The 23,223-nt window shown below is 47.5% G+C and overlaps 1 protein-coding gene across 2 annotated transcripts in view; it reads left to right on the top strand.

The window, feature by feature from the left end:
• Nucleotides 1-501: 501 nt before the first annotated feature.
• IGDCC4 (immunoglobulin superfamily DCC subclass member 4) overlaps nt 502-23,223 on the top strand; it is a 75,666-nt gene continuing 52,944 nt past the window's right edge. The window contains exons 1-2 of one of the 2 annotated variants that reach the window (XM_083586263.1): nt 502-962; nt 21,346-21,681. In XM_083586263.1, coding sequence (XP_083442389.1) covers nt 905-962; nt 21,346-21,681 — 394 coding nt within the window. In that variant the 5' untranslated portion in view covers nt 502-904. The remainder of the gene's footprint in view (nt 963-21,345; nt 21,682-23,223) is intronic. The other variant, XM_083586264.1, reaches the window with a different exon arrangement.

Genomic DNA, 23,223 nt, shown 5'->3' with positions numbered 1-23,223 from the left:
GCTGGCTGCCTCTGACTGTGGGGGCAGACGACAGTCGTCGCGGGGAGAAGCCACTGGTAGCTTCGTCCTCCATGGATTTGTTCAATCCTCTGTTTAAGACTACCAAGTTGATGACCATCCCTTGCCTCTTGCGGGAGCGAGTTCCAGAGGTTAACCACGCGCTGCCTAAAGTTCTTGTCCCTGTCGCGACTCTTCCATCATGCAGCTCATGCGTTCTAGTGCTCTGAGAGAGGGAGAAAAACTTTTCTCTCTCTCCTTTCTGAATGCCCTGCATGATTTTTATCTCTGGGTGCAAAAAGAAAGCAAGGACGGGGCGAGGAGAGAGAGAGGGAGAGATTCATTCCTCCTCTCTCGCCCGGCCAGCAAAAGCAGGGGGGAAAGCAAGGCTCCCTTTTGCCTTCTCCGTCCCCTTGTTTTGCGCTGGCAGAGAGACCACCCCCTTCCCCTTCCCAGGAGAGAGAGAGAAAGAGAGAGACCCATCTGTCTGGGCTCAGCAGCCTAGAAAAGAAAGCCAAGGGGGCGCGCGCGCGCGAGGGGCAGTCCAGGGGGAGCGGCCGGCGGGAGGTGGCGCCCGGGGCGTCTCCCTCGGGCACCAAAAGGGGGACTCGGCTCGGGCCGGGCGCGCGTGGTTGCGCGTGTGTGCCTTGCAACTCCCAGAGTCACCTCTTCTCCTTTTTTTTCTTTTCCTTTTTTTTTGCATTCACACAAGATGGCGATGGAGGAGGGGAGGCAGCAGCGGCAGCAGCCCTTCGCTCGCGCGCGCGTCTAACCCTCGCGCGCCAGACCCAACAGGCGAGCCGCGGAGCAGACTCCGGCCGCCGGGGTTGCTGCCTCGCTCGCTCGCCGCCACCACCTCCTCCTCCCGGCGCCCCCTTTCGCACACCCGGAGCTCCGAAGGGCTTACATGGCGCTAGAGGGACTGTTTGGCCTCGCGATTCTTGCCTTGACCTTGACCGTGGAAGGTAAAGACCCAAACCCAGGAGAGGGGTCCGGGGAGGGGGGCTGAGGGCGCTTGGCGTGGCTGGGCGCTCTTTTTTCTTCGTGGGATGGGGATTTGTGGTTGTATTTCCTACCTCCCCTCCAGCCTTGCTAGTCGGTCGGTGCAAAGAACCGGGCGCGGTGGAGCGCAGAGCGGGAGCTGGGCAGGGCGCGCGGGACCCCTCGGCCTGGGGCCACGGAAAAAGAAACGCGCAAATAATGGTTTGTGTGTATACGTGAAGAGGTCAGGGTCGCCGCTGCGTGGTTCCATCTCAGCCTCCAATCTTCGCTGGCGCGTCCACAATGGGCAACGTGGTGGTGGTGGCCCTGGCGAGGGGGGAGGGTGCGCGCCGCGGGGCTCCGGCCGTCCCGTTGCTCGTCAGGGTGACGAGCGCAAACAGGTGTGTGCGCGTTTGCACGTGCAATCCGCGCGCCGAATCCCAGGGCGGCCTCGCCTCGCCTCTTGCGACTGGTCGCCGGGCTGGCGTGGCCGGAGCTGCCCGCGCCCCACGCGGGGTGGGTTTGTTTGCTGGCTTACGAGGCGTCGTGGAAGCGGGACGCGCGCGGCGGGGAAAGGCTCCGCGCAAACGGACCTTCCTCTGGAGATCGGATGGTGCCCTCTTTGCGATGGCCTTGGTTTTTCGACAGTGCCCCCCACCCCCTCCAAAAACACACACACCCGTCCTGCATACTGGGGTGGGGGTGTAAAGAAAGCCTTGCAAAAAATGCGAGCTGGAGAGGGGAGTTTCAGGTACTTCCATGGCGACGTTTCCAGCGTTCAATGAGATTTGCGCGGGGGGTGGGGGATCAACAAACAAAGACCGCCATGCTCTCCAAGCGGGCTTTGGAACGGGGTCTTCCCGGCTGTCCAACAGATAAAGGATCTGTTGGCAAGGAGAGAAAATCACACCCAAATTAGCCAGCTGTCTTGTTTGCAAGATGGCATTGGTGTTCACCGCCCGCCACCCTTTCCCATTCAGTCTTTGTCCAGGGTTATGATCGTGTTCGCCCTCCCCACGTCCCTCAAAAGTTCTTTTCCTAGGGAACTTCTCGCCCCTGCCTGGCAAAACTGTCTCGGGGGCTGCTGTGAGACATCTCACCAAAGATGAGTGAAGAGCCTTCCCAGGCGAGTAACTCTGAAGAACCGCTGCAATGAGCCACTTGTAAGACTTAGGGAAAAGGCAGCAGGTTGGTGGTAGCCAGGCAGCTGCTTTCCTGATACTTTCAGATAGGGCTGGGTATGTCCCCTGGCTGAAACCCGGCTGGTCAGTATGGACAGTGCTAAGCTAGATAGACCAATGGGCTGTACCAGGCAAATTCCTGTGCTCCTGAGACACGGCAGGTGCAGGCAAGCTGGCTGGCGACTTAACCCAAATCTTCCCCTGGTTTTCTACAAGACTTTCATAGAGCCAGAGTTGCAACTACTGCAGCTGCTAGTTGAGTTGAGTTGGAAAGCAGAATAGAGCAGCTTTTCGTGCGATGGGTACCCTCCGTGATGTTTTCAGGCTGATGGGAGTTGCAGTCCAAGATTTCTGGAGGGCACCTTCTGCGGAAGACAATTCCTAAAGTACTGTAGACTTTCTGGCCAGGATGGAATGGGCAGAAGGTAGCCATGGCTGCTTCTGAAAACCTCAGGTGGCTGGCCAGTGGAGTGTCATTTGTGACACCTTTGTTCCAAAATCCATGCAGTATAGAGCACGCGGCTGGGCTCACTGGCATGAGCGGCCTGGAAAGTATTTGCTTTGCCAACGGATGAAAAGGGAACATTCTTCCATTCCTTTTTTCCTGCTCTGTAACTGGATTAGTTTTGAAACAGCTGTATTAAAAATCCAGAGAATGTAATAAAGTGTCACTTAATATTTGGTTGAACGATTATTTCATACAATCATAGAATTGTAGAATGGGAAGGGAACCTGAGGGTCATCTAGTCCAACCCCCTGCAATGCAGGGATCCTGCTCATAGGTGTGAGCCATCCCTGGGTGGGCTCGAACCACCAGTCTTGTGGTTAACAGCCAGATGCACTGACCCATCAAACTGTAAAGAGCAACTGATTCTTATTATTAAACAATTCCTGCAACTGACATACAGTTCAGGTAGTGGCTCCCCACCTCCCATAAGCTATCTCTGTGCTGTGAAAAAAACCCACTACAGTATTGTGTGTTAATTTCTACCATGCCAGACTGTTGCTCAAAGGAGCAGGAGTGGTGAAAGAAGTTTGCAACCTTGATTTCATATGAAAACAGCTGTCTGGCAAACTACTTTCTGAAGCACTTTCCCCCTCTTTTGAAAGGGCTTGAGGCTTGGGCCAAGCAGGGAGGGGAGGGGCTTCAGGCAGGGAAATGGGTGAGGGACTGGGTGAGGTGCAAAGAGAGGTGGATTCGGTCAGGTGAAAAGGGGGCAGGTTTTGGTGAGCTGTGGGGGAAATGGGGTTGGGAAAGGGACTAGCGAGTGGAGCAAGCAGGGGTGGCACCCCCTACTGTACAGGATCAGGGGCTTACATCTAGGCATGCTAGGAAGCCGCTGCCCCTTTGGGCAGAGTTGGGAATGGAGTTGGGGAACCCCCTGGGAAGAAGACACTAGGGAGAATGGTGTGTTCTTTAGAGACTGCTGGATCAGGCCAATGGCCCGTCTAGTCCAGCATTCTGTTCTCACAGTGGCCAACCAGGTGCCTGTGGGAAACCCACAAGCAAGACATGAGCACAAGAGCTCCTGAGTTTTCCAGCAGCTGATATTCAGGAACAATGCCAGAGCATAGCCTTTGCGGCTTGTAGCAATTAATAGCCTTCTACTCCATGAATTTGTCTTTTAAAGCCATCTGCGTTGCTGGCCATCACTGCCTCCTGTCAGAGAGAGTTCCGTAGGTTAACTGTGTACTGCTTGAAGAAGTCCTTTCTTTCAGCTCTCATATCTGGTGCACTTGCATTTAGAGTATTAAAGAGCAAATTTTCAAATGATTCTCAAACGAATGATGTTCAAATTCTCAAATGAAATACCTCCTCTCCACTGTTAAAACTTTGCTGCAGTTGCATTTAGTGGGGGCGGGGGCGGGGCGACTTCAGAGATGTGATTGCCAAATGTCTCTTTGACCTCATCCCTCTATTAAACAGCTCACCTGGACCACCTGCTACCTGCTTGCTTGCTTGCCTGCCTGCCTGCCATCATACTGCTGGTGGTGTGGCCACCTATTAGCAGCCATGTGTACTGCAGCATGACAACAGCCTTATGTTTTTATGTATATAGGAAGACGTGTGCCTATAGTAGAGGGGATTTCAGGGCAGAGATGAATTGCCCCTTGTTGACATTCCCCCTTGCACACATATATGAACTGTCCAGGAGCTCTTTGGCTTCTTTTTCTGCTGCCTCTGGATTATTAAAGGGTGTTAAATGTGACCAAATGGGAGCCCCGCTTTCCAGATCAAACTGATTTGCAGCTCCCTCAAACTTTGCTCCTGCTGCTGTTTTGGTTAATGAAAAGTTCTGCTGTGGCTTTAGCTTAATGCAGGTCTGTAAATTGTTAACACGTTCTGTACATTATTCAGCTAGAGTTCCTTTAAAGAAACCCTTCTCTCATTTTCCAAGGGGTGCAGTATAAGGCTTGCAAAACAGCAGGTTTTTTTGCTTGATTTGACTAGGCTCCATTCTTCAAGCAGATAGGAAAGAACTTTCCCCATCGAGACAGGCAACCCATCAAACACAGCATCTCACTGCTGTACCCCCCCCAATTCCACTGGAGATGTACACAGTCTTTCCTCATCCAAATTTCTGTTCGTGTAGGGGTGTGCAAGTTTTTGGATGCCACAGGAGTCTTCCTCAAGCAGGATGGAAAGAGGGGCAGTAGCTTGGGGGTGTGGAGAGCAAAGCCCAGCTGTAAAAGTTTCTAAGCCTCATAATTGTAGCCCATCAAACAGCCTGATTGTGCATCTGCTTAATCAGAGGCAAGCCCCAGTAATTTCAATGGGACTTTCCTTTCAATAGGACCGCAGTCATATTCCTTGCCCACCCTCTCCCCTAAACAAAATCTTGTCTTAGCGTTCTGCATCTCTGTGGCTTGGTTTGCTTGCAGTTTTTAAGGCTTGCGCACATCTCAATAAAAGGCGACGGAGAAATTTTGGCAGATGTCACTTGTCATGCAATTTTTTTCTCTGTTGCACAAGAGGTCGTTAATGCAGAAGCCCATAATCTCCTTTGTCTCAGGATTATTCAGATAAAAATCAGGCAAGCCACGTTATGTGCTGAAAATGTAAAACCTTTAAGAAGTGGATGGGAAAAGGCAGCTGAGGAAATATGGCTTTCGTTGTTTTCTAAAAATGCTTTCGGGGGATGGCTTTTCACAACTTGTTTCTGGATAAATATGATGATACTAGAAATGCATTTATAAAAATTATAATGACTTGCTAATAATCGGAACAATAGCATAGAGCTATACATCGTATTACATTACAGTTTCAAGCATCTTTCTTTCTTTCTTTCTTTCTTTCTTTCTTTCTTTCTTTTCATGTCTTTCACTTTCTTTGCCCACTGAACTTTTTCAATAAAATATAAATATTTTTAAAAAAACTTTTCCAGGGGGAAGTGATCACTCAGAAGAAACACTATAAAAGATCATGTACCCCTTTCCCTCCCCTAAAAGTTCCCAGCGTGTTCCCCTGGCACACAGAAATTAAGCAGGTTCTCTTTCCCCCATTACTCTCCCCTCTGTACAAGGGAGGAAACCCCACTAAATTTTGCTGTGCCTCTCTTAAAAGCACAGGACTAGAGCCAGTGAAAAACCTGGCAACCCCCCTTTCTCTTTTGTCATTCTTTTGTCATGTTTGCTCTCCCTAAGAGGGTCCCTCTCCACCGTGCTTGAAAGCCTGAACCATATTGCTCTAACAGACTATGCAAAACTCTGGGTGTGTATTGCAAACATATAGTATTCACCTTTTCTCTGCTCAGTGCAGACTTTTCTGACTATAGCAAGGTCTCTTCTGTTGTGGATTTTCCCTGAAGAACTTGCAGAAGCACTTTAGAAAAAGAAAAGAGAGCGACATGCCCCGTTGGTTTCTGTTATGGCAGTGCGCGTTGCTTGCTTTGTGGTGGGGCTCCCGAAAGGGACAGAACCAGCTCTGGGAACGGAGAGGTGAAAGAAAGAAGCTTTTTCCCACTAGCTCGACAATCGGATTATATAATCCTCAATTTAGGCAGTTTGTATCAGGTTCCTTTTGTGAATTTCCTCCCTTGACTTTAAGGCTTTTTTTGTTCCCGGCGGATGCTTTTTCTCCCTTTCTCTTCACTCCCCACCCCACCCCTCCCCACACCAGAAGCTGTTGGCGTCTGAATAGACTTAGGACCCTTTCCCTGAGAATTTGGGTCTCCCATTGTCTTGGCAGTCACATGCCTCTTGCTCGTTTTCCCCCGAATGGTCACCTGCATGCAGATTTCATTCAGCTCCTTGCACAATATCATTTTGCAAAGGCACACAGGCCTGCTTAAAATGCGGTTGGCTTTTTCGGGACCAAGTTTCTATAGAGAGATGGGCTGGCAGGGAAGGGGAAGTTTGGGGTTGGTGGCTTTCAGTGCCGGCTGGGAATCAAATTGGCTTGAGGGGGCAGTGGATGAAAATACTCTTTTTAAATTGTAAAAATTATTTATTATTTATTTATTTTTTATTTTTATTTTTATTTGTTGTTGTTGTTGCTGTTAGCCCCAGCCACTCTGGGCAGCTTCCAACAAATTATAAAGCCACAGCAAAACATTTTGGATGCTGTTTGTTCAGAAGAAGACAAAACGTGGGACTTCACATTCTCAGAATTAATTCATTGAATTTGCTGCCCCCCCCCCCCGGGTAGGCTGATAGATTAGCCTTTCCTAACCCATTGTCCTCTCGACATTTTAGACTACACCTCCCATGGCTGGGCCTGATAGGAGTTGTAGTCCAAAACATCTCGAAGGCAGCGGGTTAGAAAAAGGTACATCAATTTTGGCTTGATGGATTCTTGAAGGCAAGCTCAATATGCTTTGCTTGGTAAGTAGAGACTCCATGCTCAGAGGCAATGTACCTTGGGATACCAGTTGCTGCAGGTGATGCACCTGTGCACAGAGGAACATCCTAGGTTGCCTTACACCAAGTCAGACCTATTGGTCCAGCTAGATCAGTGTTGTCGACGCTGACTGGCAGCAGCTCTCCAGGGTTTCAGACCAGGAGCTCCTCCCAGCCCTTCCTGGTGCCCTCAGTGGCCAGTGTGGTGCCTGTTGAGGCTGCTCCAGCCTGCTTACAGTCTCCTTCCCTGCTCTTGACGTTTCCCACAGCAGTGAGCCCAGCCGCCCTGGTTCATATAATTAAGCAAGTATTTAATTGCACAGTAATTTGTCTCTGGCCTGCATCCCAACGTTTTTCCTTACTCCATATTTGCATTACAGAGGGAGAACGCAGCAACTTAACGAGAGCATTGTTGTTTGGGTAGCGAGTTAATTTTGCGCTTTGGGAATAGAAAGAGGCTATTTGGAGAACTGAAATGCAACTTAGGCAAAAATGCCCAGGAGAGGAGACTCCGGAGGAGACCTAGGTTGCATTTCTGCCTAAGTATTCAGTGATATACTTCCTTTGAATATGGAGGTTCTCCATGCTCACACACAAAGTACCCAAATGAATGCATCATCCATGGGATTCCCCAACTCCCTTCCTTCTTTCCTTCCTTCTTTCCTTCTCCCTTTATTTAAAGGTTTGTTTTTCCTCTATTACAACTATTCCAAATCTATGTTTTGGTCCCAACAGGGGCTCCCAAGTCAGTTTGAAAATAGAGATTTCTGTCCTGCCAATATGTACGGTATGTATGTAAACAAATTTGTTAAACGCACGCCCCCTGCAAAAAAGCCCTCTAAGTAGTTTACAAAGAATATATAATAAAACATTTACATTATCAATTAAACAAGTTAAAAACAGGTGTTTAAAAATGTCCAGAAGACAATCAAAAATCAATAGCAGCAAAAAAATAAATATATGTAACTTCTCTGTGTCTGGAGAGGCTTTCCTGAACACAAATGCTTTAAGCAGGTGATAGAAAGAGTGCATTGAAGGTGCCTCCCTGGTGTCAATAGGCTGGGAGTTCCAAAGTGTAGAGATGCTGCTGCACTAAAGATGGATTTATTACCAGTTTTGAAAAATTCCAAGTTGGTTTAAGATGAAATAGTGCCTCACAATTGCCCCTTGCACCAGATCTGCCTCTTAGCACCACCAGGTGTTCAACGCTGCTTGAAATCTTACAGAATCCTCATACAGAACTATCTAGACAGCACTTTGCTTCCAGGAACTTGGCTGAAGGCAATCTGTCCAAATTACACCCAGCAGAAGGTGTGTTGGGATCTACTGGTAGAATTTTTGAATACAATTCCTTTTCTCATTAATTGATGGAGAATGGTTAACCTTCATTCCCCCCCCCCTCCAAAATATGTCAGAGAAATTTTCAGCATAGTACTAACTGGACAAGAATTATATGGAAAAGAAGACTGCCGTACAAAGGATTGGACTACGAGGACCTGTGGGAGGGATTCCCGGCGGGGTAGCTGTGCTAGCAAAAATGGCAGTCTTGCAGCACCTTAAAGACTAACACGGCATTCTTGTTGATACGCAACAGTGCTCAAAGCTTAGGCAAAAATAAGTGTAAACACGCCTGAGACAAGCGCTATGGCAGATGGCAGTAGTTCCACTTGTTTTGGGTACAGAAATGTTGTCTGTTTGAAACGGAAATAAAAGTACATTTTATTTAGATGAACGCATTGATTATGACATAAGCTTCTGCCCACCAAAGCTTATATCTTTCTATATGCATAAAAATGTAAGGCTGTCATCACGCAGCCCACATTAGAGGATTCACAGTGCCTCATGACAATCCTGGATTTGCATGAGGTCAGGTTAAGGGAGGGAGCAAAAGAGAAGGTAGTTTTTCATACCTTCCAACATTTCTCTGATGAAAATAGGGATGTCCAGTGCTGTTTTTTTTAGAAAAAGAGGTGCCAGAACTCACCATGAACGCCTCCCTTGCTCTCTTATAATGGCAATGGTGCCCACCTGAGAGATTCTGGAACTGAGTTCTGGCAAGTTCTAGCTGAAAAGAAAGCCCTGGGGATGTCCTATTCCATACCCTCCATCATTTCTCCGATGAAAATAGGGACATCATATAGACCAGTTCTAGTTGTTTTGTACTGTCCCCCCACCATCCCTGACCATTGGCCATGCTTGCTGGGACCACTGGGACTTGGAGTTCAGCAACATCTGCACAGCCACAGCTTACCAACCTGACTGTGACTTATCTAAGATCTTTCTCTCTCTCCATTGTGTAGTTGTATCATTTAAAAAACAAAACAAATTACTTTTTAAAGAAAAAACCCCCCAGGATTCTCCTACAGACCTTGGACTTCTGCTACGTCTCCAGGGACCCCTATCCCTGCTCCTTTTCTGGATGATTCTAAGGCACATCACAACTGTGCAGTAAGATTAGTGACAGTGCATGGAGCATAGAAAGGGTGGGTGGGTGGGAATCTTTTCTGTGGCTTTTAGACACCTTTGGAAGGCAGGTGTGCCTGTGTGCAACTCTGTGCTATTTCTCCCACGCCTAGGGGATTTCCGCCTTCTAGCTGATCTTTAAATAGGCAGTCAATAAATAATTAAGTTAATTGGTGTGGCCAAACAGGCCATTAGCTGCCTTAGCAGATTGTTTATTTTTATTTATTTGCAAACCGGCTCTTGAGATTTCGTGTGCAGAGAGTAAAGGGCACGATTTGGGGGTGGCGAAGGAGATGTGCCCTTATGACAAGCTGTGGGAGGCAGGGCACCTGCTTGGCATGCAGAAGGCCCCAGGTTCAATCCCCAATATCTCCGGAAAGGCTCCTTTTCTGAAATCCCAGAGAGCCTCTGCCAGTCCTTGTGGACAATACCGAGCTAGATGGAAAAGGGTTCTCTCTCTGGTTCCAAGCAATGATTAGATGACGCTGGCACCAATTTGAAATTCACTTTGTTGCATTACTTTCATGGTGTTTCGGTTGGATTTAGAGTCCTCAGCCAGATGACTTTGTCTGTTGCCAAAGTGGCCTGTATGGCAAGCGAACCAAACACAGCCCACTAGCCAGGCATGGGAAGAACCCCTGTGCCTCTTCTGAGGCTTCAGAGTGAAGCTGATTGCTCAGAGATATAGTGGTACCTCAGGTTTCAAAACTTTGGGTTACAAACTCCACTAACCTGGAAGTAGTACCTCGGGTTGAGAACTTTGCCCAGGATGAGAATGGAAATTGCGCAGGAGGCCCCATTAGCAAAAGCGCAACTCAGGTTAAGAACAGTTTTGGGTTAAGAACGGACCTCTGGAATGAATTAAGTTTGTAACCCGAGGTATCACTGTAGTGCTTGTAAAAGCAGTGGTGGAGGGGAGAGTCTGGCTTTTTAAAAGAGCTCTCAGGCCTCTCCCAGGCAGAATTGTCACTCACGTTCCTACTTGTTTCCCAAATCGATTTATTATCCCTTTATTGGTGCCCATTTCTGTTTGGCTTCCGCAGTAAGAAGATCCTAATATGTTGGAGAAGGTGGTGCTTTAGATTTCATAATTGGGGGGGGACCCTGAAGTCTACAGATCACTCCCTCCCCCCATTTGCTGCAAGTTCCTTCATCTGGAGCAGGGCTTTCCAAACTTGGGTCTCCAGCTGTTTTTGGACTACAACTCCCATCATCCATAGCTAGCAGGACCAGTGGCCAGGAATGATGGGAATTGTAGTCCAAAAACAGCTGGCAACCCAAGTTTGGAAAACACTGGTCTGGATGGTTTGAAAACATGGGCACAGCCAGGATTTTTGTTAAGGGGGCAGGACTTTTGTGGGGGGTGGCAGAGCTGACGTGATTGGTCAGTTTGTTAAGTATTTCTGTTGTTTAACTTGATCAGGGGGACAGCTGCCCCCCTTGGCTAAGCCCATGTTTAAAAAGGAGGCTAAAACCTTGAATTGCCAGATCAAACCCCAAGATCCGATGGTGTGGATAGTGTCATTATATGGTTTAGTCACTAGGTGGCAGTGGACTCAATTGTGTTTGGGTGGAGTCAGGACTTGCCTGTTTGGTTTCGTTAGGGAGATACCATAAAGTTGTTGTCTAGGTTATTGTTTGTTGTTCTTCAACCTAGGATCCCCAGCTGTGGTTAAACTCCAACTCCCATCATCCCCAGCCAAGCTTAGTGCAATTGTCAAGGGAGATGGGAGTTGGAGTCCACCAACATCTGCAGGGCCAGAGGTTCCCCACCCCTGCCTTTGAGAGATGTAAATTTTGAAGCAAAACAAACCAACTTGTGTGCATTTTTACATTTCAGACACATGCAGTACTGTAGTGTGCTAGAAAACAGATCCAGTGGAGCTTGGTAGAGGCTTCAAATTTCACAGTATCATTTTTTTTATGGCGTTGGCAAAGCTGAACTAATAGGATATTTGGGAAAGAGCAGAGGATTGGTTGTGGGGATTGTTGGGTTTTTTTGCATGAAGAATTTGCAAGAAAGAAAAAAGAAGATGTGATTTGGATTGTCCCGGTGATCCGAGCAAGACTTGTAATTCTCTCAGTTTTGGAAAACGAGAGTGCTTATAGACCAGCAACTAAGAAATAATCCGGAGCTAATAAACTGTAAGCTCAATTAATGGTAATCCCTTTCCAGCGGCAGTGACAGTCTGATGAGCTCAGGGCATCCCCCAAATCTTGTTTGGATGGGGCAGGGACTAAGTAGTCACTAAAGCTCCAGGAAGGGAAGCAGTTTGGATGTCTATTTATTTATTAAAATGTATACCACTATTGATTAAAAAAAATAGAGCATCTTACAACAATTGTACATCAAATCATACAATAATTTAAAATCAGAAATTGTTATGGAAAGATGTCTTTTTTACTTGACTGCATAAGCCTAATGGGGATATAAAAGTTTTTAGCAGGTGCTTAAAAGTTGGCATGGGAGACCTCTGCTGAATCTCTGTTGGCAGAATGTTCCACAAGTCTGGCCTGGTGACACAACAGGCTCAGTTTCTTGTTGTTGTCAAGTGACTCTTCTCCACTTCGAGGATGACCCATGACACTCCTGCAGATGATGTCAGTGACTGAGCTGGGGTAAGAGGGTCAAAGAAGATCAAACGCATCCATTCTTAAGGAAATTAGCCCTGAGTGCTCACTGGAAGGACAGATCCCGAAGCTGAGGCTCCAATACTTTGGCCACCTCATGAGAAGAGAAGACTCCTGGAAAAGACCCTGATATTGGGAAAGATTGAGAGCACAAGGAGAAGGGGATGACAGAGGACGAGATGGTTGGGCAGTGTTCTCGAAGCTACCAGCATGAGTTTGACCAAACTGCGGGAGGCGGTGGAAGACAGGAGGGCCTGGTGTGCTCTGATCCATGGGGTCACGAAGAGTCGGACACGACTAAACAACAACAAGAGGGTCAGGCAGTCCCTGAGGTCCTCTGGGCGTATGTCTACTTCATCCTATGTGGTCATTGGTAACAGATTCAAAATGGCCATGGAGCAGTTTTCCCATGGGGGATGGTTAGGGAATGAATTCTTGATTCAAACCCCTGTCAAGTTGTTCAGTCACTCTGGGTGTGGAGCCTCGGGGGCACGGCAGGGGATCACAGAATTTTAGAGATGGAAGAGACCACAAGGATATAATCTAGTCCAACTCCCTGCAAAGCAGGAAGCTTTCACCCAAAGTGAGGCTCAAACCCACAACCCTGAGATTAAGAGCTTCCTCATCTACCAACTGAGCTATCTGGCTAGAATGGAGTACGAGTGTTGGGGTGGGAGTGACAAATCTTAGCGTTGCACAGGTCACTGCTGAAATTTGAGACCTGCTTAAGGAAGCTGGATGGGCCAGCCAGGTGAAGATGTCAGTTGCCAACCTGACCGCCAGAGATCTCCATGTGGTCGCAGTTGGACCCCCGCCAGTTGCAGAACACGCCTGGTGTCGGGGGTTTCCTGAATGCTGGTTCAAGGTTCTTGTGTTGATACACAAAGCCCTAAATAACTTGGCTGCAGGATACCTGCACATAACAGCAGTCCTGAAAGACCTACATTGGCTCCCAGTACGTTTCCGAGCACAATTCAAAGTGTTGGTGCTGAGCTTTAAAGCCCTAAACGGCATCGGTCCAGTATGCCTGAAGGAGTGTCTCCATGCCCATTGTTCAGCCTGAGGTCCAGTGTCAAGGGCCTTCTGGTGGTTCCCTCACTGCAAGAAGTGAGGTGACAAGGAACCAGGCAGAGGGCCATTTCAGTAGTGGCACCCACCTTGTAGAACACCCTCCCATCAGATGTCAACAAGATAAAGAACTATCTGACTTTTGGAGGACATCTGAAGGCAACCTTGTTTAGGGAAGTTTTTAACGTTTGATGTTTTATTGTGTTTTTAATATTCTGTTGGGAGCCGCCCAGAGTGGCTGGGGAAACCCAGCCAGAAGGGCAGGTATAAATAATAAATTATTATTCTTATTACCTCAAGGAAGGCCCGAGTCTTCATGTCCCAGCCCCATTGTGGAGAGCATGGAGAGGAGTGGTGTTTGTTGTCCCCGTGTTACAGATACCCAACTGGACTCAACGAAAAATCAGGCTTTTAACGTCACCAGTCCTATGCCTGTGGAATGCTCTTCCAGCAGAGTTGCAGCAGGCACGTCCTCGCTTTTGACTTTTGAGAATTTCCTCAAAAAGTTGAGCCTTTTTATACTTTGCGGCTTTTAGATCCCCCCCCCTTTCAATTATCCAGGCACCTTAACGATTATCTGCAATTATTTTTTTTTAAATGGTGTTTGATGCCTTACCATTCTACACCCCCTGATATTTTATGACCAAGAAATGCTTTTTAAATATAAATAAATAAGAATGCCCCTGTGTGTCCCTAGTAAAAAACAACAACACACCAAATCTCCAAATTCTTAAATGTAGGCAATATATTGGTCCGAAGGGAGGCTTACTTAGTTTATAAAGCAGGTTCTTTTGCAGAGCTGAGTAGTGTGCATTGCATAGACTTATTTTCATGGGTTGTCAAGGGGGTGTGTGGGGGCATTTCCCAGCAAGGAAGAGATTAGGATCTCACGAAATCAGGCCTTGGGAGCTCCAGGGAGGGAAGTAAAAATACCCTTATCTCTGTTCTGCAATTGGAGCTGGAAGAGGCAAAAGTCAGCTTTTGGGAGATTCACAAGGCCACAAGATGTGCTTGGTGGAAATGGCTGGGATGGGAGTGAATGCTCCTCTTTGGTCAGGTCACCTGCCTTCGCCCTGTAGTTGCTGATTAATGAGGACTTGGCAGATTTCGCTCTGTGCCCTTGATGGCATGTTCCATGACCTGGAATGACCTGGAGAATCTTGACGGCTGAGCTTCCAGAAGGAATGGGGAAGAGGGAATGCCTGTGACTCAGAGGCAGAGCAGCTGCTTTGCATGCAGAAGGACCCGGGTTCAAACCCCAATGGCACCTCCAGGTAGGACTGGGAAAAAGCTCCAGCCTGAAACCCTGGAGGCCTTGATTGAACCTGGGACCTTCTGCATGCCAAGCAGGTGTTTCGCCACTGAGTTCTGCTCCAGAGGTTACTCTGCAGTTTCTCATCAGGTGGGCAATCCATTGTAAGATGAATGTGAATAGCTTCTTAAAATAATCAGGTTGCCAATGGGCTGGATATGCCATTTCTTGTGCTGCCTGCCTGAGATGGCAACAACAAGGTCTTTGTCCCCAACTGGGGGCTTCCGCACGGCTGTCATGTAGGTCAGAAGTTGCTGTTATTGTTATCATGGTTCATTTGATTTTTATCCTGCCCAAAGGAACCCAGGATGGGCATAAGGCATATTTTTATTTTATTTTGTTCTATGATTTTGAACAGAATTTGTATACTCCTTAAGGACTCCTGACCATTAGGTCCAGTCGTGGCCGACTCTGGGGTTGCGGCGCTCATCTCGCTTTACTGGCCGAGGGAGCTGGCGTACAGCTTCCGGGTCATGTGGCCAGCATGACTAAGCCACTTTTGGCGAACCGGAGCAGCGCACGGAAGCGCCGTTTACCTTCCTGCCGCAGCGGTACCTATTTATCTACTTGCACTTTGATGTGCTTTTGAACTGCTAGGTTAGCAGGAGCAGGGACTGAGCAACGGGAGCTCACCCCGTCGCGGGGATTCAAACCGCCAACCTTCTGATCGGCAAGTCCTAGGCTCTGTGGTTTAACCCACAGCGCCACCCACGTCCCTTTGTATACTCCTTAGCTGTGAGTAAAACCTCGAAGCATTTGACAAAAAACAAACAATAAAATGTGCGTTAAAATGATAATTAACAGTCAAAGTTAAGAGGAAGTTTTTAAAACATCAAGCTGTAATTAAAATCAGCATAATTAAAATTTCAGATCAAAACGCCTGCTAGTGTTTACATAGATTCCTAGGATTTGTTGCAAAAATGTTTTTAGCAGGTTTCATAAAATGCACAACAGAGGTGCCAGTCCGTTGTCAATAGGCTGGGAGTTCCGGGGTGTAGGTGCTGCCACACCAAAAACTGTGGCACGAATATTAATAGCGTGGAATGAATATTATGTGGCGCGTGTAAAAGTGCCGCAGATCAAAGCGGTCAAGTTGGCATATATGGGGTAAGATGATCCCGCAAGTAAACTGGTCTCAAGCTGCTTTATGTATATTAACAGCAACACATTGAACTTGGCCCAGTAAGAGATTTGCAACCAGTGCACGGGCAGGGGTGTCGTATGTTGACAAGGTCTCACTTCTGTCGGCAACCTTGCTGCAGCATTCTGCACTAACGGCAGCTTCCACATCGAGCGCAAGGCAGGCCCCACAAAATAAATAATGCCACATAATTAAAAACCTTGCAAAAATGTAACACCAATTAAAAACACATTTTCAGTGTTGTACACAACTACTTAGGGAACTGTAGCCTGGCTCTTCCTAATGGCAAATCTGCTGTTGAGCCAGCAGCCTTTGAAGATAGTGGCGGAAGTTTCCTCGGGCAGGTAAGTAGCCACAGCCCAGCTGCAACGCTGACCGAACCCCTCCAGGCTTTGAAGTCATAAGCAACTGGTTAATTTTTTAAAAGCCTTCAGTTCCTGCTAATCCAAATCAATTTTCATTTCTTTCATAAAGCTCAGGCTTTTGCGTTGGGCACCCGCAAATAATTGCAGCTAATATGTTTTATTTTTATAACACCCATAATTGGGGGGGGGTGGTTTGATGTCCTGGCAGCCATGTTCCCTTTAGTGAGTTCTTAATGGAAAGATCCATTAAAGTCGAAATGGTTCTGGGCACCGGTTCAAAAGCCAGATGTCTCTGTGTGTTCTCGAAGAGGGTTTCAGGCCATCTGCTGATCTTACATATGTCACCCAAACAAGTGATGCTGTCATTGGATTGGGGGAAAGGCTTGAGCTGCCCCCACCCAACATATATTTTCTGTGCCTGTCAGACCCCCTGGGAATTCAAGTATAGACCAAAATGACAAAAGCTCGCTTGCCTCACCCCAATTCCAACTATTTAGAGCAAGGTTTCCCAAACTTAAGGGATGCGGGTGGCGCTGTGGGTTAAACCACAGCCTAGGGCTCGCTGATCAGAAGGTTGGCAGTTCGAATCCCCGCGATGGGGTGAGCTCCCATTGCTTGGTCCCTGCTCCTGCCAACCTAGCAGTTAGAAAGCATGTCAAAGTGCAAGTAGATAAATAGGTACCGCTCCGGCGGGAAGGTAAACAGCATTTCCGTGCGCTGCTCTGGTTTGGTCCTGCTGGCCACATGACCCGGAAGCTGTACGCCGGCTCCCTCGGCCAATAAAGCGAGATGAGCACCGCAACCCCAGAGCTGGTCACGACTGGACCTAACGGTCAGGGGTCATTTACCTTTACCTTTTCCCAAACTTGGGTTTGCAGTTGTTTTTGGACTACAGTTTCCACCATCCCTGAACACTGGTCCCGCTAGCTAGGGATGATGGGAGTTGTAGTCCAAAAACAGCTGGAGACCCAAGTTTGGGAAACCCTGATTTAGAGTCACGGACCCCTCCACAAAGTGCAGGCAGGCACACGTGGTTTCGCTGGCTGGGGCTGATGGGATTTGTAGTCCCGCCACATCTGGAGGGCACCAGGTTGGCAAACGGCTTCTTTAGGGTCTCTAGCAGAGAGGGTGACTGAAGGGCGGAGCTAGCTTGCTCACCCCGCCCCCTTCATGTTGATTTAACTCAGAACTCGGCTATGGAATGTGCAAGCAATATCCAGCCCATTATTCAGCAGAAGACACACTGGCACTCTCAGCTCTCCTGCGCATTATGTCACTTGTTTGACCCTTGCACCACAGAGGCTTCTACAGAGCTCCGGTTTGAAAAATTAGCCACACGGCATGTAAGGAGTGCAGTGATTAAATGCCCCCGGTGATCTCTGGCATCTGTAACCGTGAGGCGTCCTTTCACACCACTGATTCAACACAAGCTGAAATACCTCATGGCTGTGCATGCAGTAAGAGAAAATCCATGGGCCTCTAATGTGCCTGAAGGCACTTTGTGGCCAGGGTTCGGCCAGACCAGAGGGCCTCCCGAGGAACCCCCATGCAGCACGATAATTTGGGTCATCAGTTGAGGCCATGAAACTCCTTAGCAAATGGGGCTTTTAACAATGCGTTCATCAGATTTTTATAGAGCACGATTCACTTGACGGGTCTTTGCTCTTTAAAGTCATTGGCATCATTTGCAGGTGTTTGAGGCTTGGCCCACTTGATTCTTGTAGATGATTGGCGCCTATTAACACACTGGCTTCCTGGTCTGCTGCTGTTTTGGTAATAGGCCTCGCTGGGTGCCTAACTTTTGGCTACCGGACACCACCTCTTTGCCAAAATCTCAGAGTCCAGTGCCGATGTCTGTGCTCCTCGGAATGCACACAGTCCTGCCTAAAATGATCTGATCCAGGCTTCTGCATAAGCTGCATACCTGTCTGTCTGTGGTGAAAGAGGGTCACTGCCAGTCGGAAGCTTTCATGTGCTGTGCATGCTCTGATGCTGTCTTGGAGTGGTTCCTGACACTTTCCCCCAGTTCAGTAGGCTAGAGGCAAACTGGTGAGATTAGGGCACATTATGTGGTGGACAAAATTTGTAGTCAGTCCCTTAGTTGGATCCCAGATACACCACTGGAAGTATCTTCATCTTACTTGGAATTGGGTCACCCTTGCTGAAACCTGAGGCACTCCCAGACGTTTGTTGTTGGGTTCTACAAGGTGCACATACGTGGTTTTCTCCAGGGAGGCTGACGTGCCCAAAAGCAGGAATGGAGCTGGCTGGCTGGCTGGCATCCAGGCCCAGCGAGAGGGACCTGCCTGCGCAGTAGCAGCAGGAGCTGTCCAGGAAAACTCCTTGACTAGTGCCAAGGATTGGAAAGTGATGTCAGCGTTGGAAGGAGGACAGGCTAGCCAGCCCTTCTGCTTCTGCTCTCTGGGGAGTGCAAAGTGTCTGAGGGGGTCTGCTTAGCCTCTGCCCCTCTTTTTCGTTCCTTTTTGCTGAGTAGATATTCCAGGTTCGATGGGTTGCTTCTCTCAGCCATGGAAGAATGCCTTGGTGCTGGATTTTGCAAGCACTGTGAGGAGCAAGGATTAGCCAGGTTTTATATACATTGGATGCCTTTACATACATGCAGGTCAATTGTAGAACTGGAAGGGATTCCTAAGGGTAATCTAGTACAACCCCCTGCAATACAGAAGGGGTTTTTCCCCATTTTTAAAAATTATTGCATTTATATACCACAAGGACTCTGTCAGGTAGGTTGGGCTGAACAAATGGGACAGGTTCAAGATCACCCATTTATGCCCCCATCTTCCTTCAAGGTGCTCACAGTGGCATTTGTCGTTCTCCCACTCCTAATTTCACCTTCACAACAGCCCTGCGATGTAGGACAGGCTGAGAGATGGTGACCGGCGGTCCAAGGTCTGAATGGGGATTTGAATCTTGGTCTCCCAGATCCTCCTAAAGCAGAGACATCACCTTGCCAACAAAGGTCCGTATAGTTAAAGCTTTGGTTTTCCCAGTAGTGATGTATGGAAGTGAGAGCTGGACCATAAAGAAGGCTGATCGCCAAAGAATTGATGCTTTTGAATTATGGTGCTGGAGGAGACTCTTGAGAGTCCCATGGACTGCAAGAAGATCAAACCTATCCATCCTTAAGGAAATCAGCCCTGAGTGCTCACTGGAAGGACAGATCGTGAAGCTGAGGCTCCAATACTTTGGCCACCTCATGAGAAGAGAAGACTCCCTGGAAAAGACCCTGATGTTGGGAAAGATGGAGGGCACAATGAGAAGGGGACGACAGAGGACGAGATGGTTGGATAGTGTTCTCGAAGCTACCAGCATGAGTTTGACCAAACTGCGAGAGGCATTGGAAGACAGGAGTGCCTGGTGTGCTCTGGTCCATGGGGTCATGAAAAGTGGGACACGACTAAACGACTAAACAACAACTCCCAGGTCCTCCTAGTCCAACACTCTGACCGCTACACCATACTGTCTATGTTTGGTTTAGACCTTTGTGATCAGATGGAATAGATTCTAGGGATGGGGCACCTTTTTGGAACAGTGACAACGTATCTACAAGATCCAGGTCCTTCAACCTGAATATCTTGTGCAGAAAGAGGGTAAGGCTATGGGGGGGGGGGGGGAGAAGTGCAGCACAGCTTCTCACACCAAAAGTCTGCAGCGAGAAGATCGCAACACTCACCTCTGAAATAATGGCCGCTATGATGGATTGCAGGCCGAGGAAGGAGGGTGAATTAAATTAACTGACCATTTAGCCATTTCACTTGCCAAGAATGCAATTTTTTTCCAGCTTTCTTTGCACATCTTTGAAGAATGCAATTTAACTGTGTTAATGTTGGGCATCGCTGCAATTAATTGCATGCTCTGGAGTGAGCTCTTCTCCACCCCCGCCCCCGAGAAAGGTGGCCCTTTTTATCATCCGTAGGTAGCAGAAGGTTTAATTGGGTGCTTGAATAGCTATAAAATTAATCTGCGATAGGCACTGGGCACCCAGCCATGTGGTTCCCAGGCCATGCTGATAAACTTGTTATGGAACCAGGAAATATTTTCAGTTGGAATGGTAACAAAATTATTTGGCGCAGGGTTGTAAAAGGAGCTGGCTTGCGGAGGGTTTCCTCACGGAGGAGGCTGAGATAGCCGTGCAAATTCCTGTTGGCCACCGTATTTCTCAAGGACATTTGCAGATAATGGCCAAACACATTCAGGAAATACTACGGCTCTCTTGCAAGTGGGCACTTTGGGGGTTAGTGTGGCCTACATCAGGCTCTCTCTGCACATGCTCAACAAACCACCAAACATCAGCGCTTGTTGTTATTATATGTTGGTTGTCCTGCCCTTTTTGTCAATGACGATGACAACTTTGGGTGCACAGACTAGTAGGAAGGGCCAGGTTCTGACTCTCACTCAGCCATGACACACTCACTAGGTGGCCTTGAGGCCTGTCCCTCTCTCTCTCTTTCAGCCTAACCTACCTCAGACGGTTGTTGTGGGGATAAAATGCGGGGAGAGAGAACCACGTACGCCACCTTGAGCTCCTTGGAGAAAAGGCGGGATAGAAATGTAATAAATAAATAGTTGTATCAGTGTGTGGAATTGTCAGACCCTCCCAGTGTCCCTATTTTCCAGGGACAGTCCCGGATTTACAGAAGCCATCCCAATTTCTGATTTGATCCCAGAATGTCCTTTTCCCTAGGATGTCCCTATTTTCATCAGAGAAATATTGGAAGGTAGGGAGTTATGCAAACCCCGAGCAAAGGAGATAAGTAACTATGCAACCTTTAGAAGACATCTGAAGGCAGCCCTGTATAGGGAAGTTTTTAAATGTTTAATGTTTCATTGTTTTTATATATGTTGGAAGCTGCCCAGAGTGGCTGGGGCAACCTAGTCAGATGTGTGGGGTATAAATGTTGTTGTTGTTGTTGTTGTTGTTTATAAATGTAGTAGTAGTAGTAGTAGTGGTTGTTATCAGAGTACAGTGGTACCTCGGGTTACATAGGCTTCAGGTTACAGACTCCGCTAACCCAGAAATAGTACCTCAGGTTAAGAACTTTGCTTCAGGATGAGAACAGGAATTGTGTGGCGGCAGCAGGAGGCCCCATTAGCTAAAGTGGTGCTTCATGTTAAGAACAGTTTCAGGTTAAGAACGGACCTCCGGAACGAATTAAGTACTTAACCCGAGGTACCACTCTAATGTTGTGGGGTTTGTATTGTTGTTGTTATATTCCTGTGGTTGATATGACCATGATTTGTCAAAACAACAACAATAGAAAAGTTGCATAAGTAAATAAAATAATTTTAAAGGAGTCCTACCGTAGTTCCTCCAACAAGCCAACCTTCTGTTTTGCTTTGCTGCAGGGGAACCATCTCCAAGGCCTTCTCTGGAGCTGACCTGCGGGCCGGGCCCAGGCCGAGTGACCTTAGAGCCAAACCAAACCCTGGAGCTGCGCTGCAACTTAGCTCCCGTTGAGGAGCTCCTCAACATTACCTGGAAGAAGAATGGGCTCCCACTAGCAGAAAAAGACAACTTCCGCCTCCTCCCCAATGGATCTTTGCTCATTTCGTCACCAGGGGCGTCGCCTTCAGTGGAGGGAACCTTCCCAGGAGGGTCCAGCGCAGAGGGAAATTACTCCTGTGTTTCCCATGGAACTTTTGGCTCAGTCGCTGGCCAGACCGTTGTACTCCGTGCACCAAGTGAGTATCCGGGTTTTTGTGCCCACCTCCTTTTAGCATTAAAAACAACTCCTTCTGAAAACAAGGGGAAGAAGCAGGTTTTATTTACTGTTTTCTAAAAACAATTTCAAGTAGGCAAGTTCTGTATTGCTTTTAAAGGGGTGTTGTTTTAACACCGCAGTACTTAATGTTTTGTGAGAGGGCTCAGAATATAGATAAATAAATTGAAATAAGCAATGCCAGTAAAAATGAAAGCCCAGTCATTGATGAATCCCAGTCAGGGAATCCTTTAAAATAATCTTTTAAAAGATTCCCTGACTGAGATTTAAAGAATATTTAAGTACCGGTAGCTCTTTCTTAAAACAAGGGGAAGAAGCAAGTTTTATTTACTGTTTTCTAAAAAAAGAGAAATGGGGTAGGCAAGTCATTTTTATGATTGTTTTGTATTGGTTTTAAAGGTATGTTTTTTTAATGCAAACATCGCTGTACTTGATGTTTTGTGAGAGGGGTCAGTATATAGATAAATAAATTTAAATAAGCATTGCCAGTTAAAATGAAACCCCAGTCACTGATGAACCAGGGAATATCTTGTTTGAACCTTGCCTCTGCCACAGACTTCATTCAGTGTTCTTTGGCAAACCTCTCTCTCTTTTTCTCTGCCCCAACCTTCCTATCTTAGGCTTGCCGTATTTCAAAAAGTGAAAATCCAGACAAAAAGGTTGATGAGCTTCTTTTGGCCAAGTTGTTGTTTGGCCAAATTTTTTAGCTATTTTTTAAAAGGAAATTAGCAAAAAAAATCAACACTTCTGACATGGGTTGCCACACGCATTTTTACCGAACTTCAGAAATTCTGCCTGGACCCTGTTTCTGACAGATGACTCCTGGATATGTCTGGGAAATTCCGGATGTATGGCAATATATGCAATATTGAGAGAGTAACATTGACCTACCTTGTAGGGTTGTTGTAATGGCTGTGGGGGAAAAGAAAGAAAAAGTCCATAAAGCACTTTGAGTCATCTAATAAGGCTGCATGGCTCCTAAAGATTATTCGATGGCTCATGCAGAAGAGGCAGGGAATCTCCCTGATGAGCTTTCGCTCCTGGTGCCGCTCAGTATCTTCTGAACCAGAGGGGGAAATATGCCCATTGTGATGGATGAAAGTCGCCTGCTGGGTTGTTTTGACCATGAGCTCTTTGTGTGCTCCATTTAGCATTCAGCCTGTGTGAGCGGAGAAAGGATCCCAGAGAAATCCATCTTGCAGCAAGTGGGACGTAATGTTGTGTTCGATCAGAGGACTTGTTTACATGCAGAAGGGTTCATTCCTCATGCTGGGGGTAGGGAGGGCTGATTAATATTTGGCAATATATCATTAATGTCTGCGAAGGTGTGTATAATAAAATATATGGAGAATGGCCCTGCATTTTGCAAGCAAAAGGTCCCAGGTTCAAGACCCAGCACAGTGGGCAAATATGCTCACCTGGTTTGAGGCAGCTTCCTGTGTTGGGGAGAGGCTGTATCTCAGTGGTAGAGCACCTGCTGGGCTTGCAGAAAGACCCAGGTTCA

The sequence above is a fragment of the Podarcis filfolensis genome (assembly GCF_964270895.1).
Source record: "Podarcis filfolensis genome assembly, chromosome: 14".
Classification (NCBI taxonomy): Eukaryota; Metazoa; Chordata; class Lepidosauria; order Squamata; family Lacertidae; genus Podarcis; species Podarcis filfolensis.
This window is presented reverse-complemented; position numbering and strand designations above follow the sequence as displayed.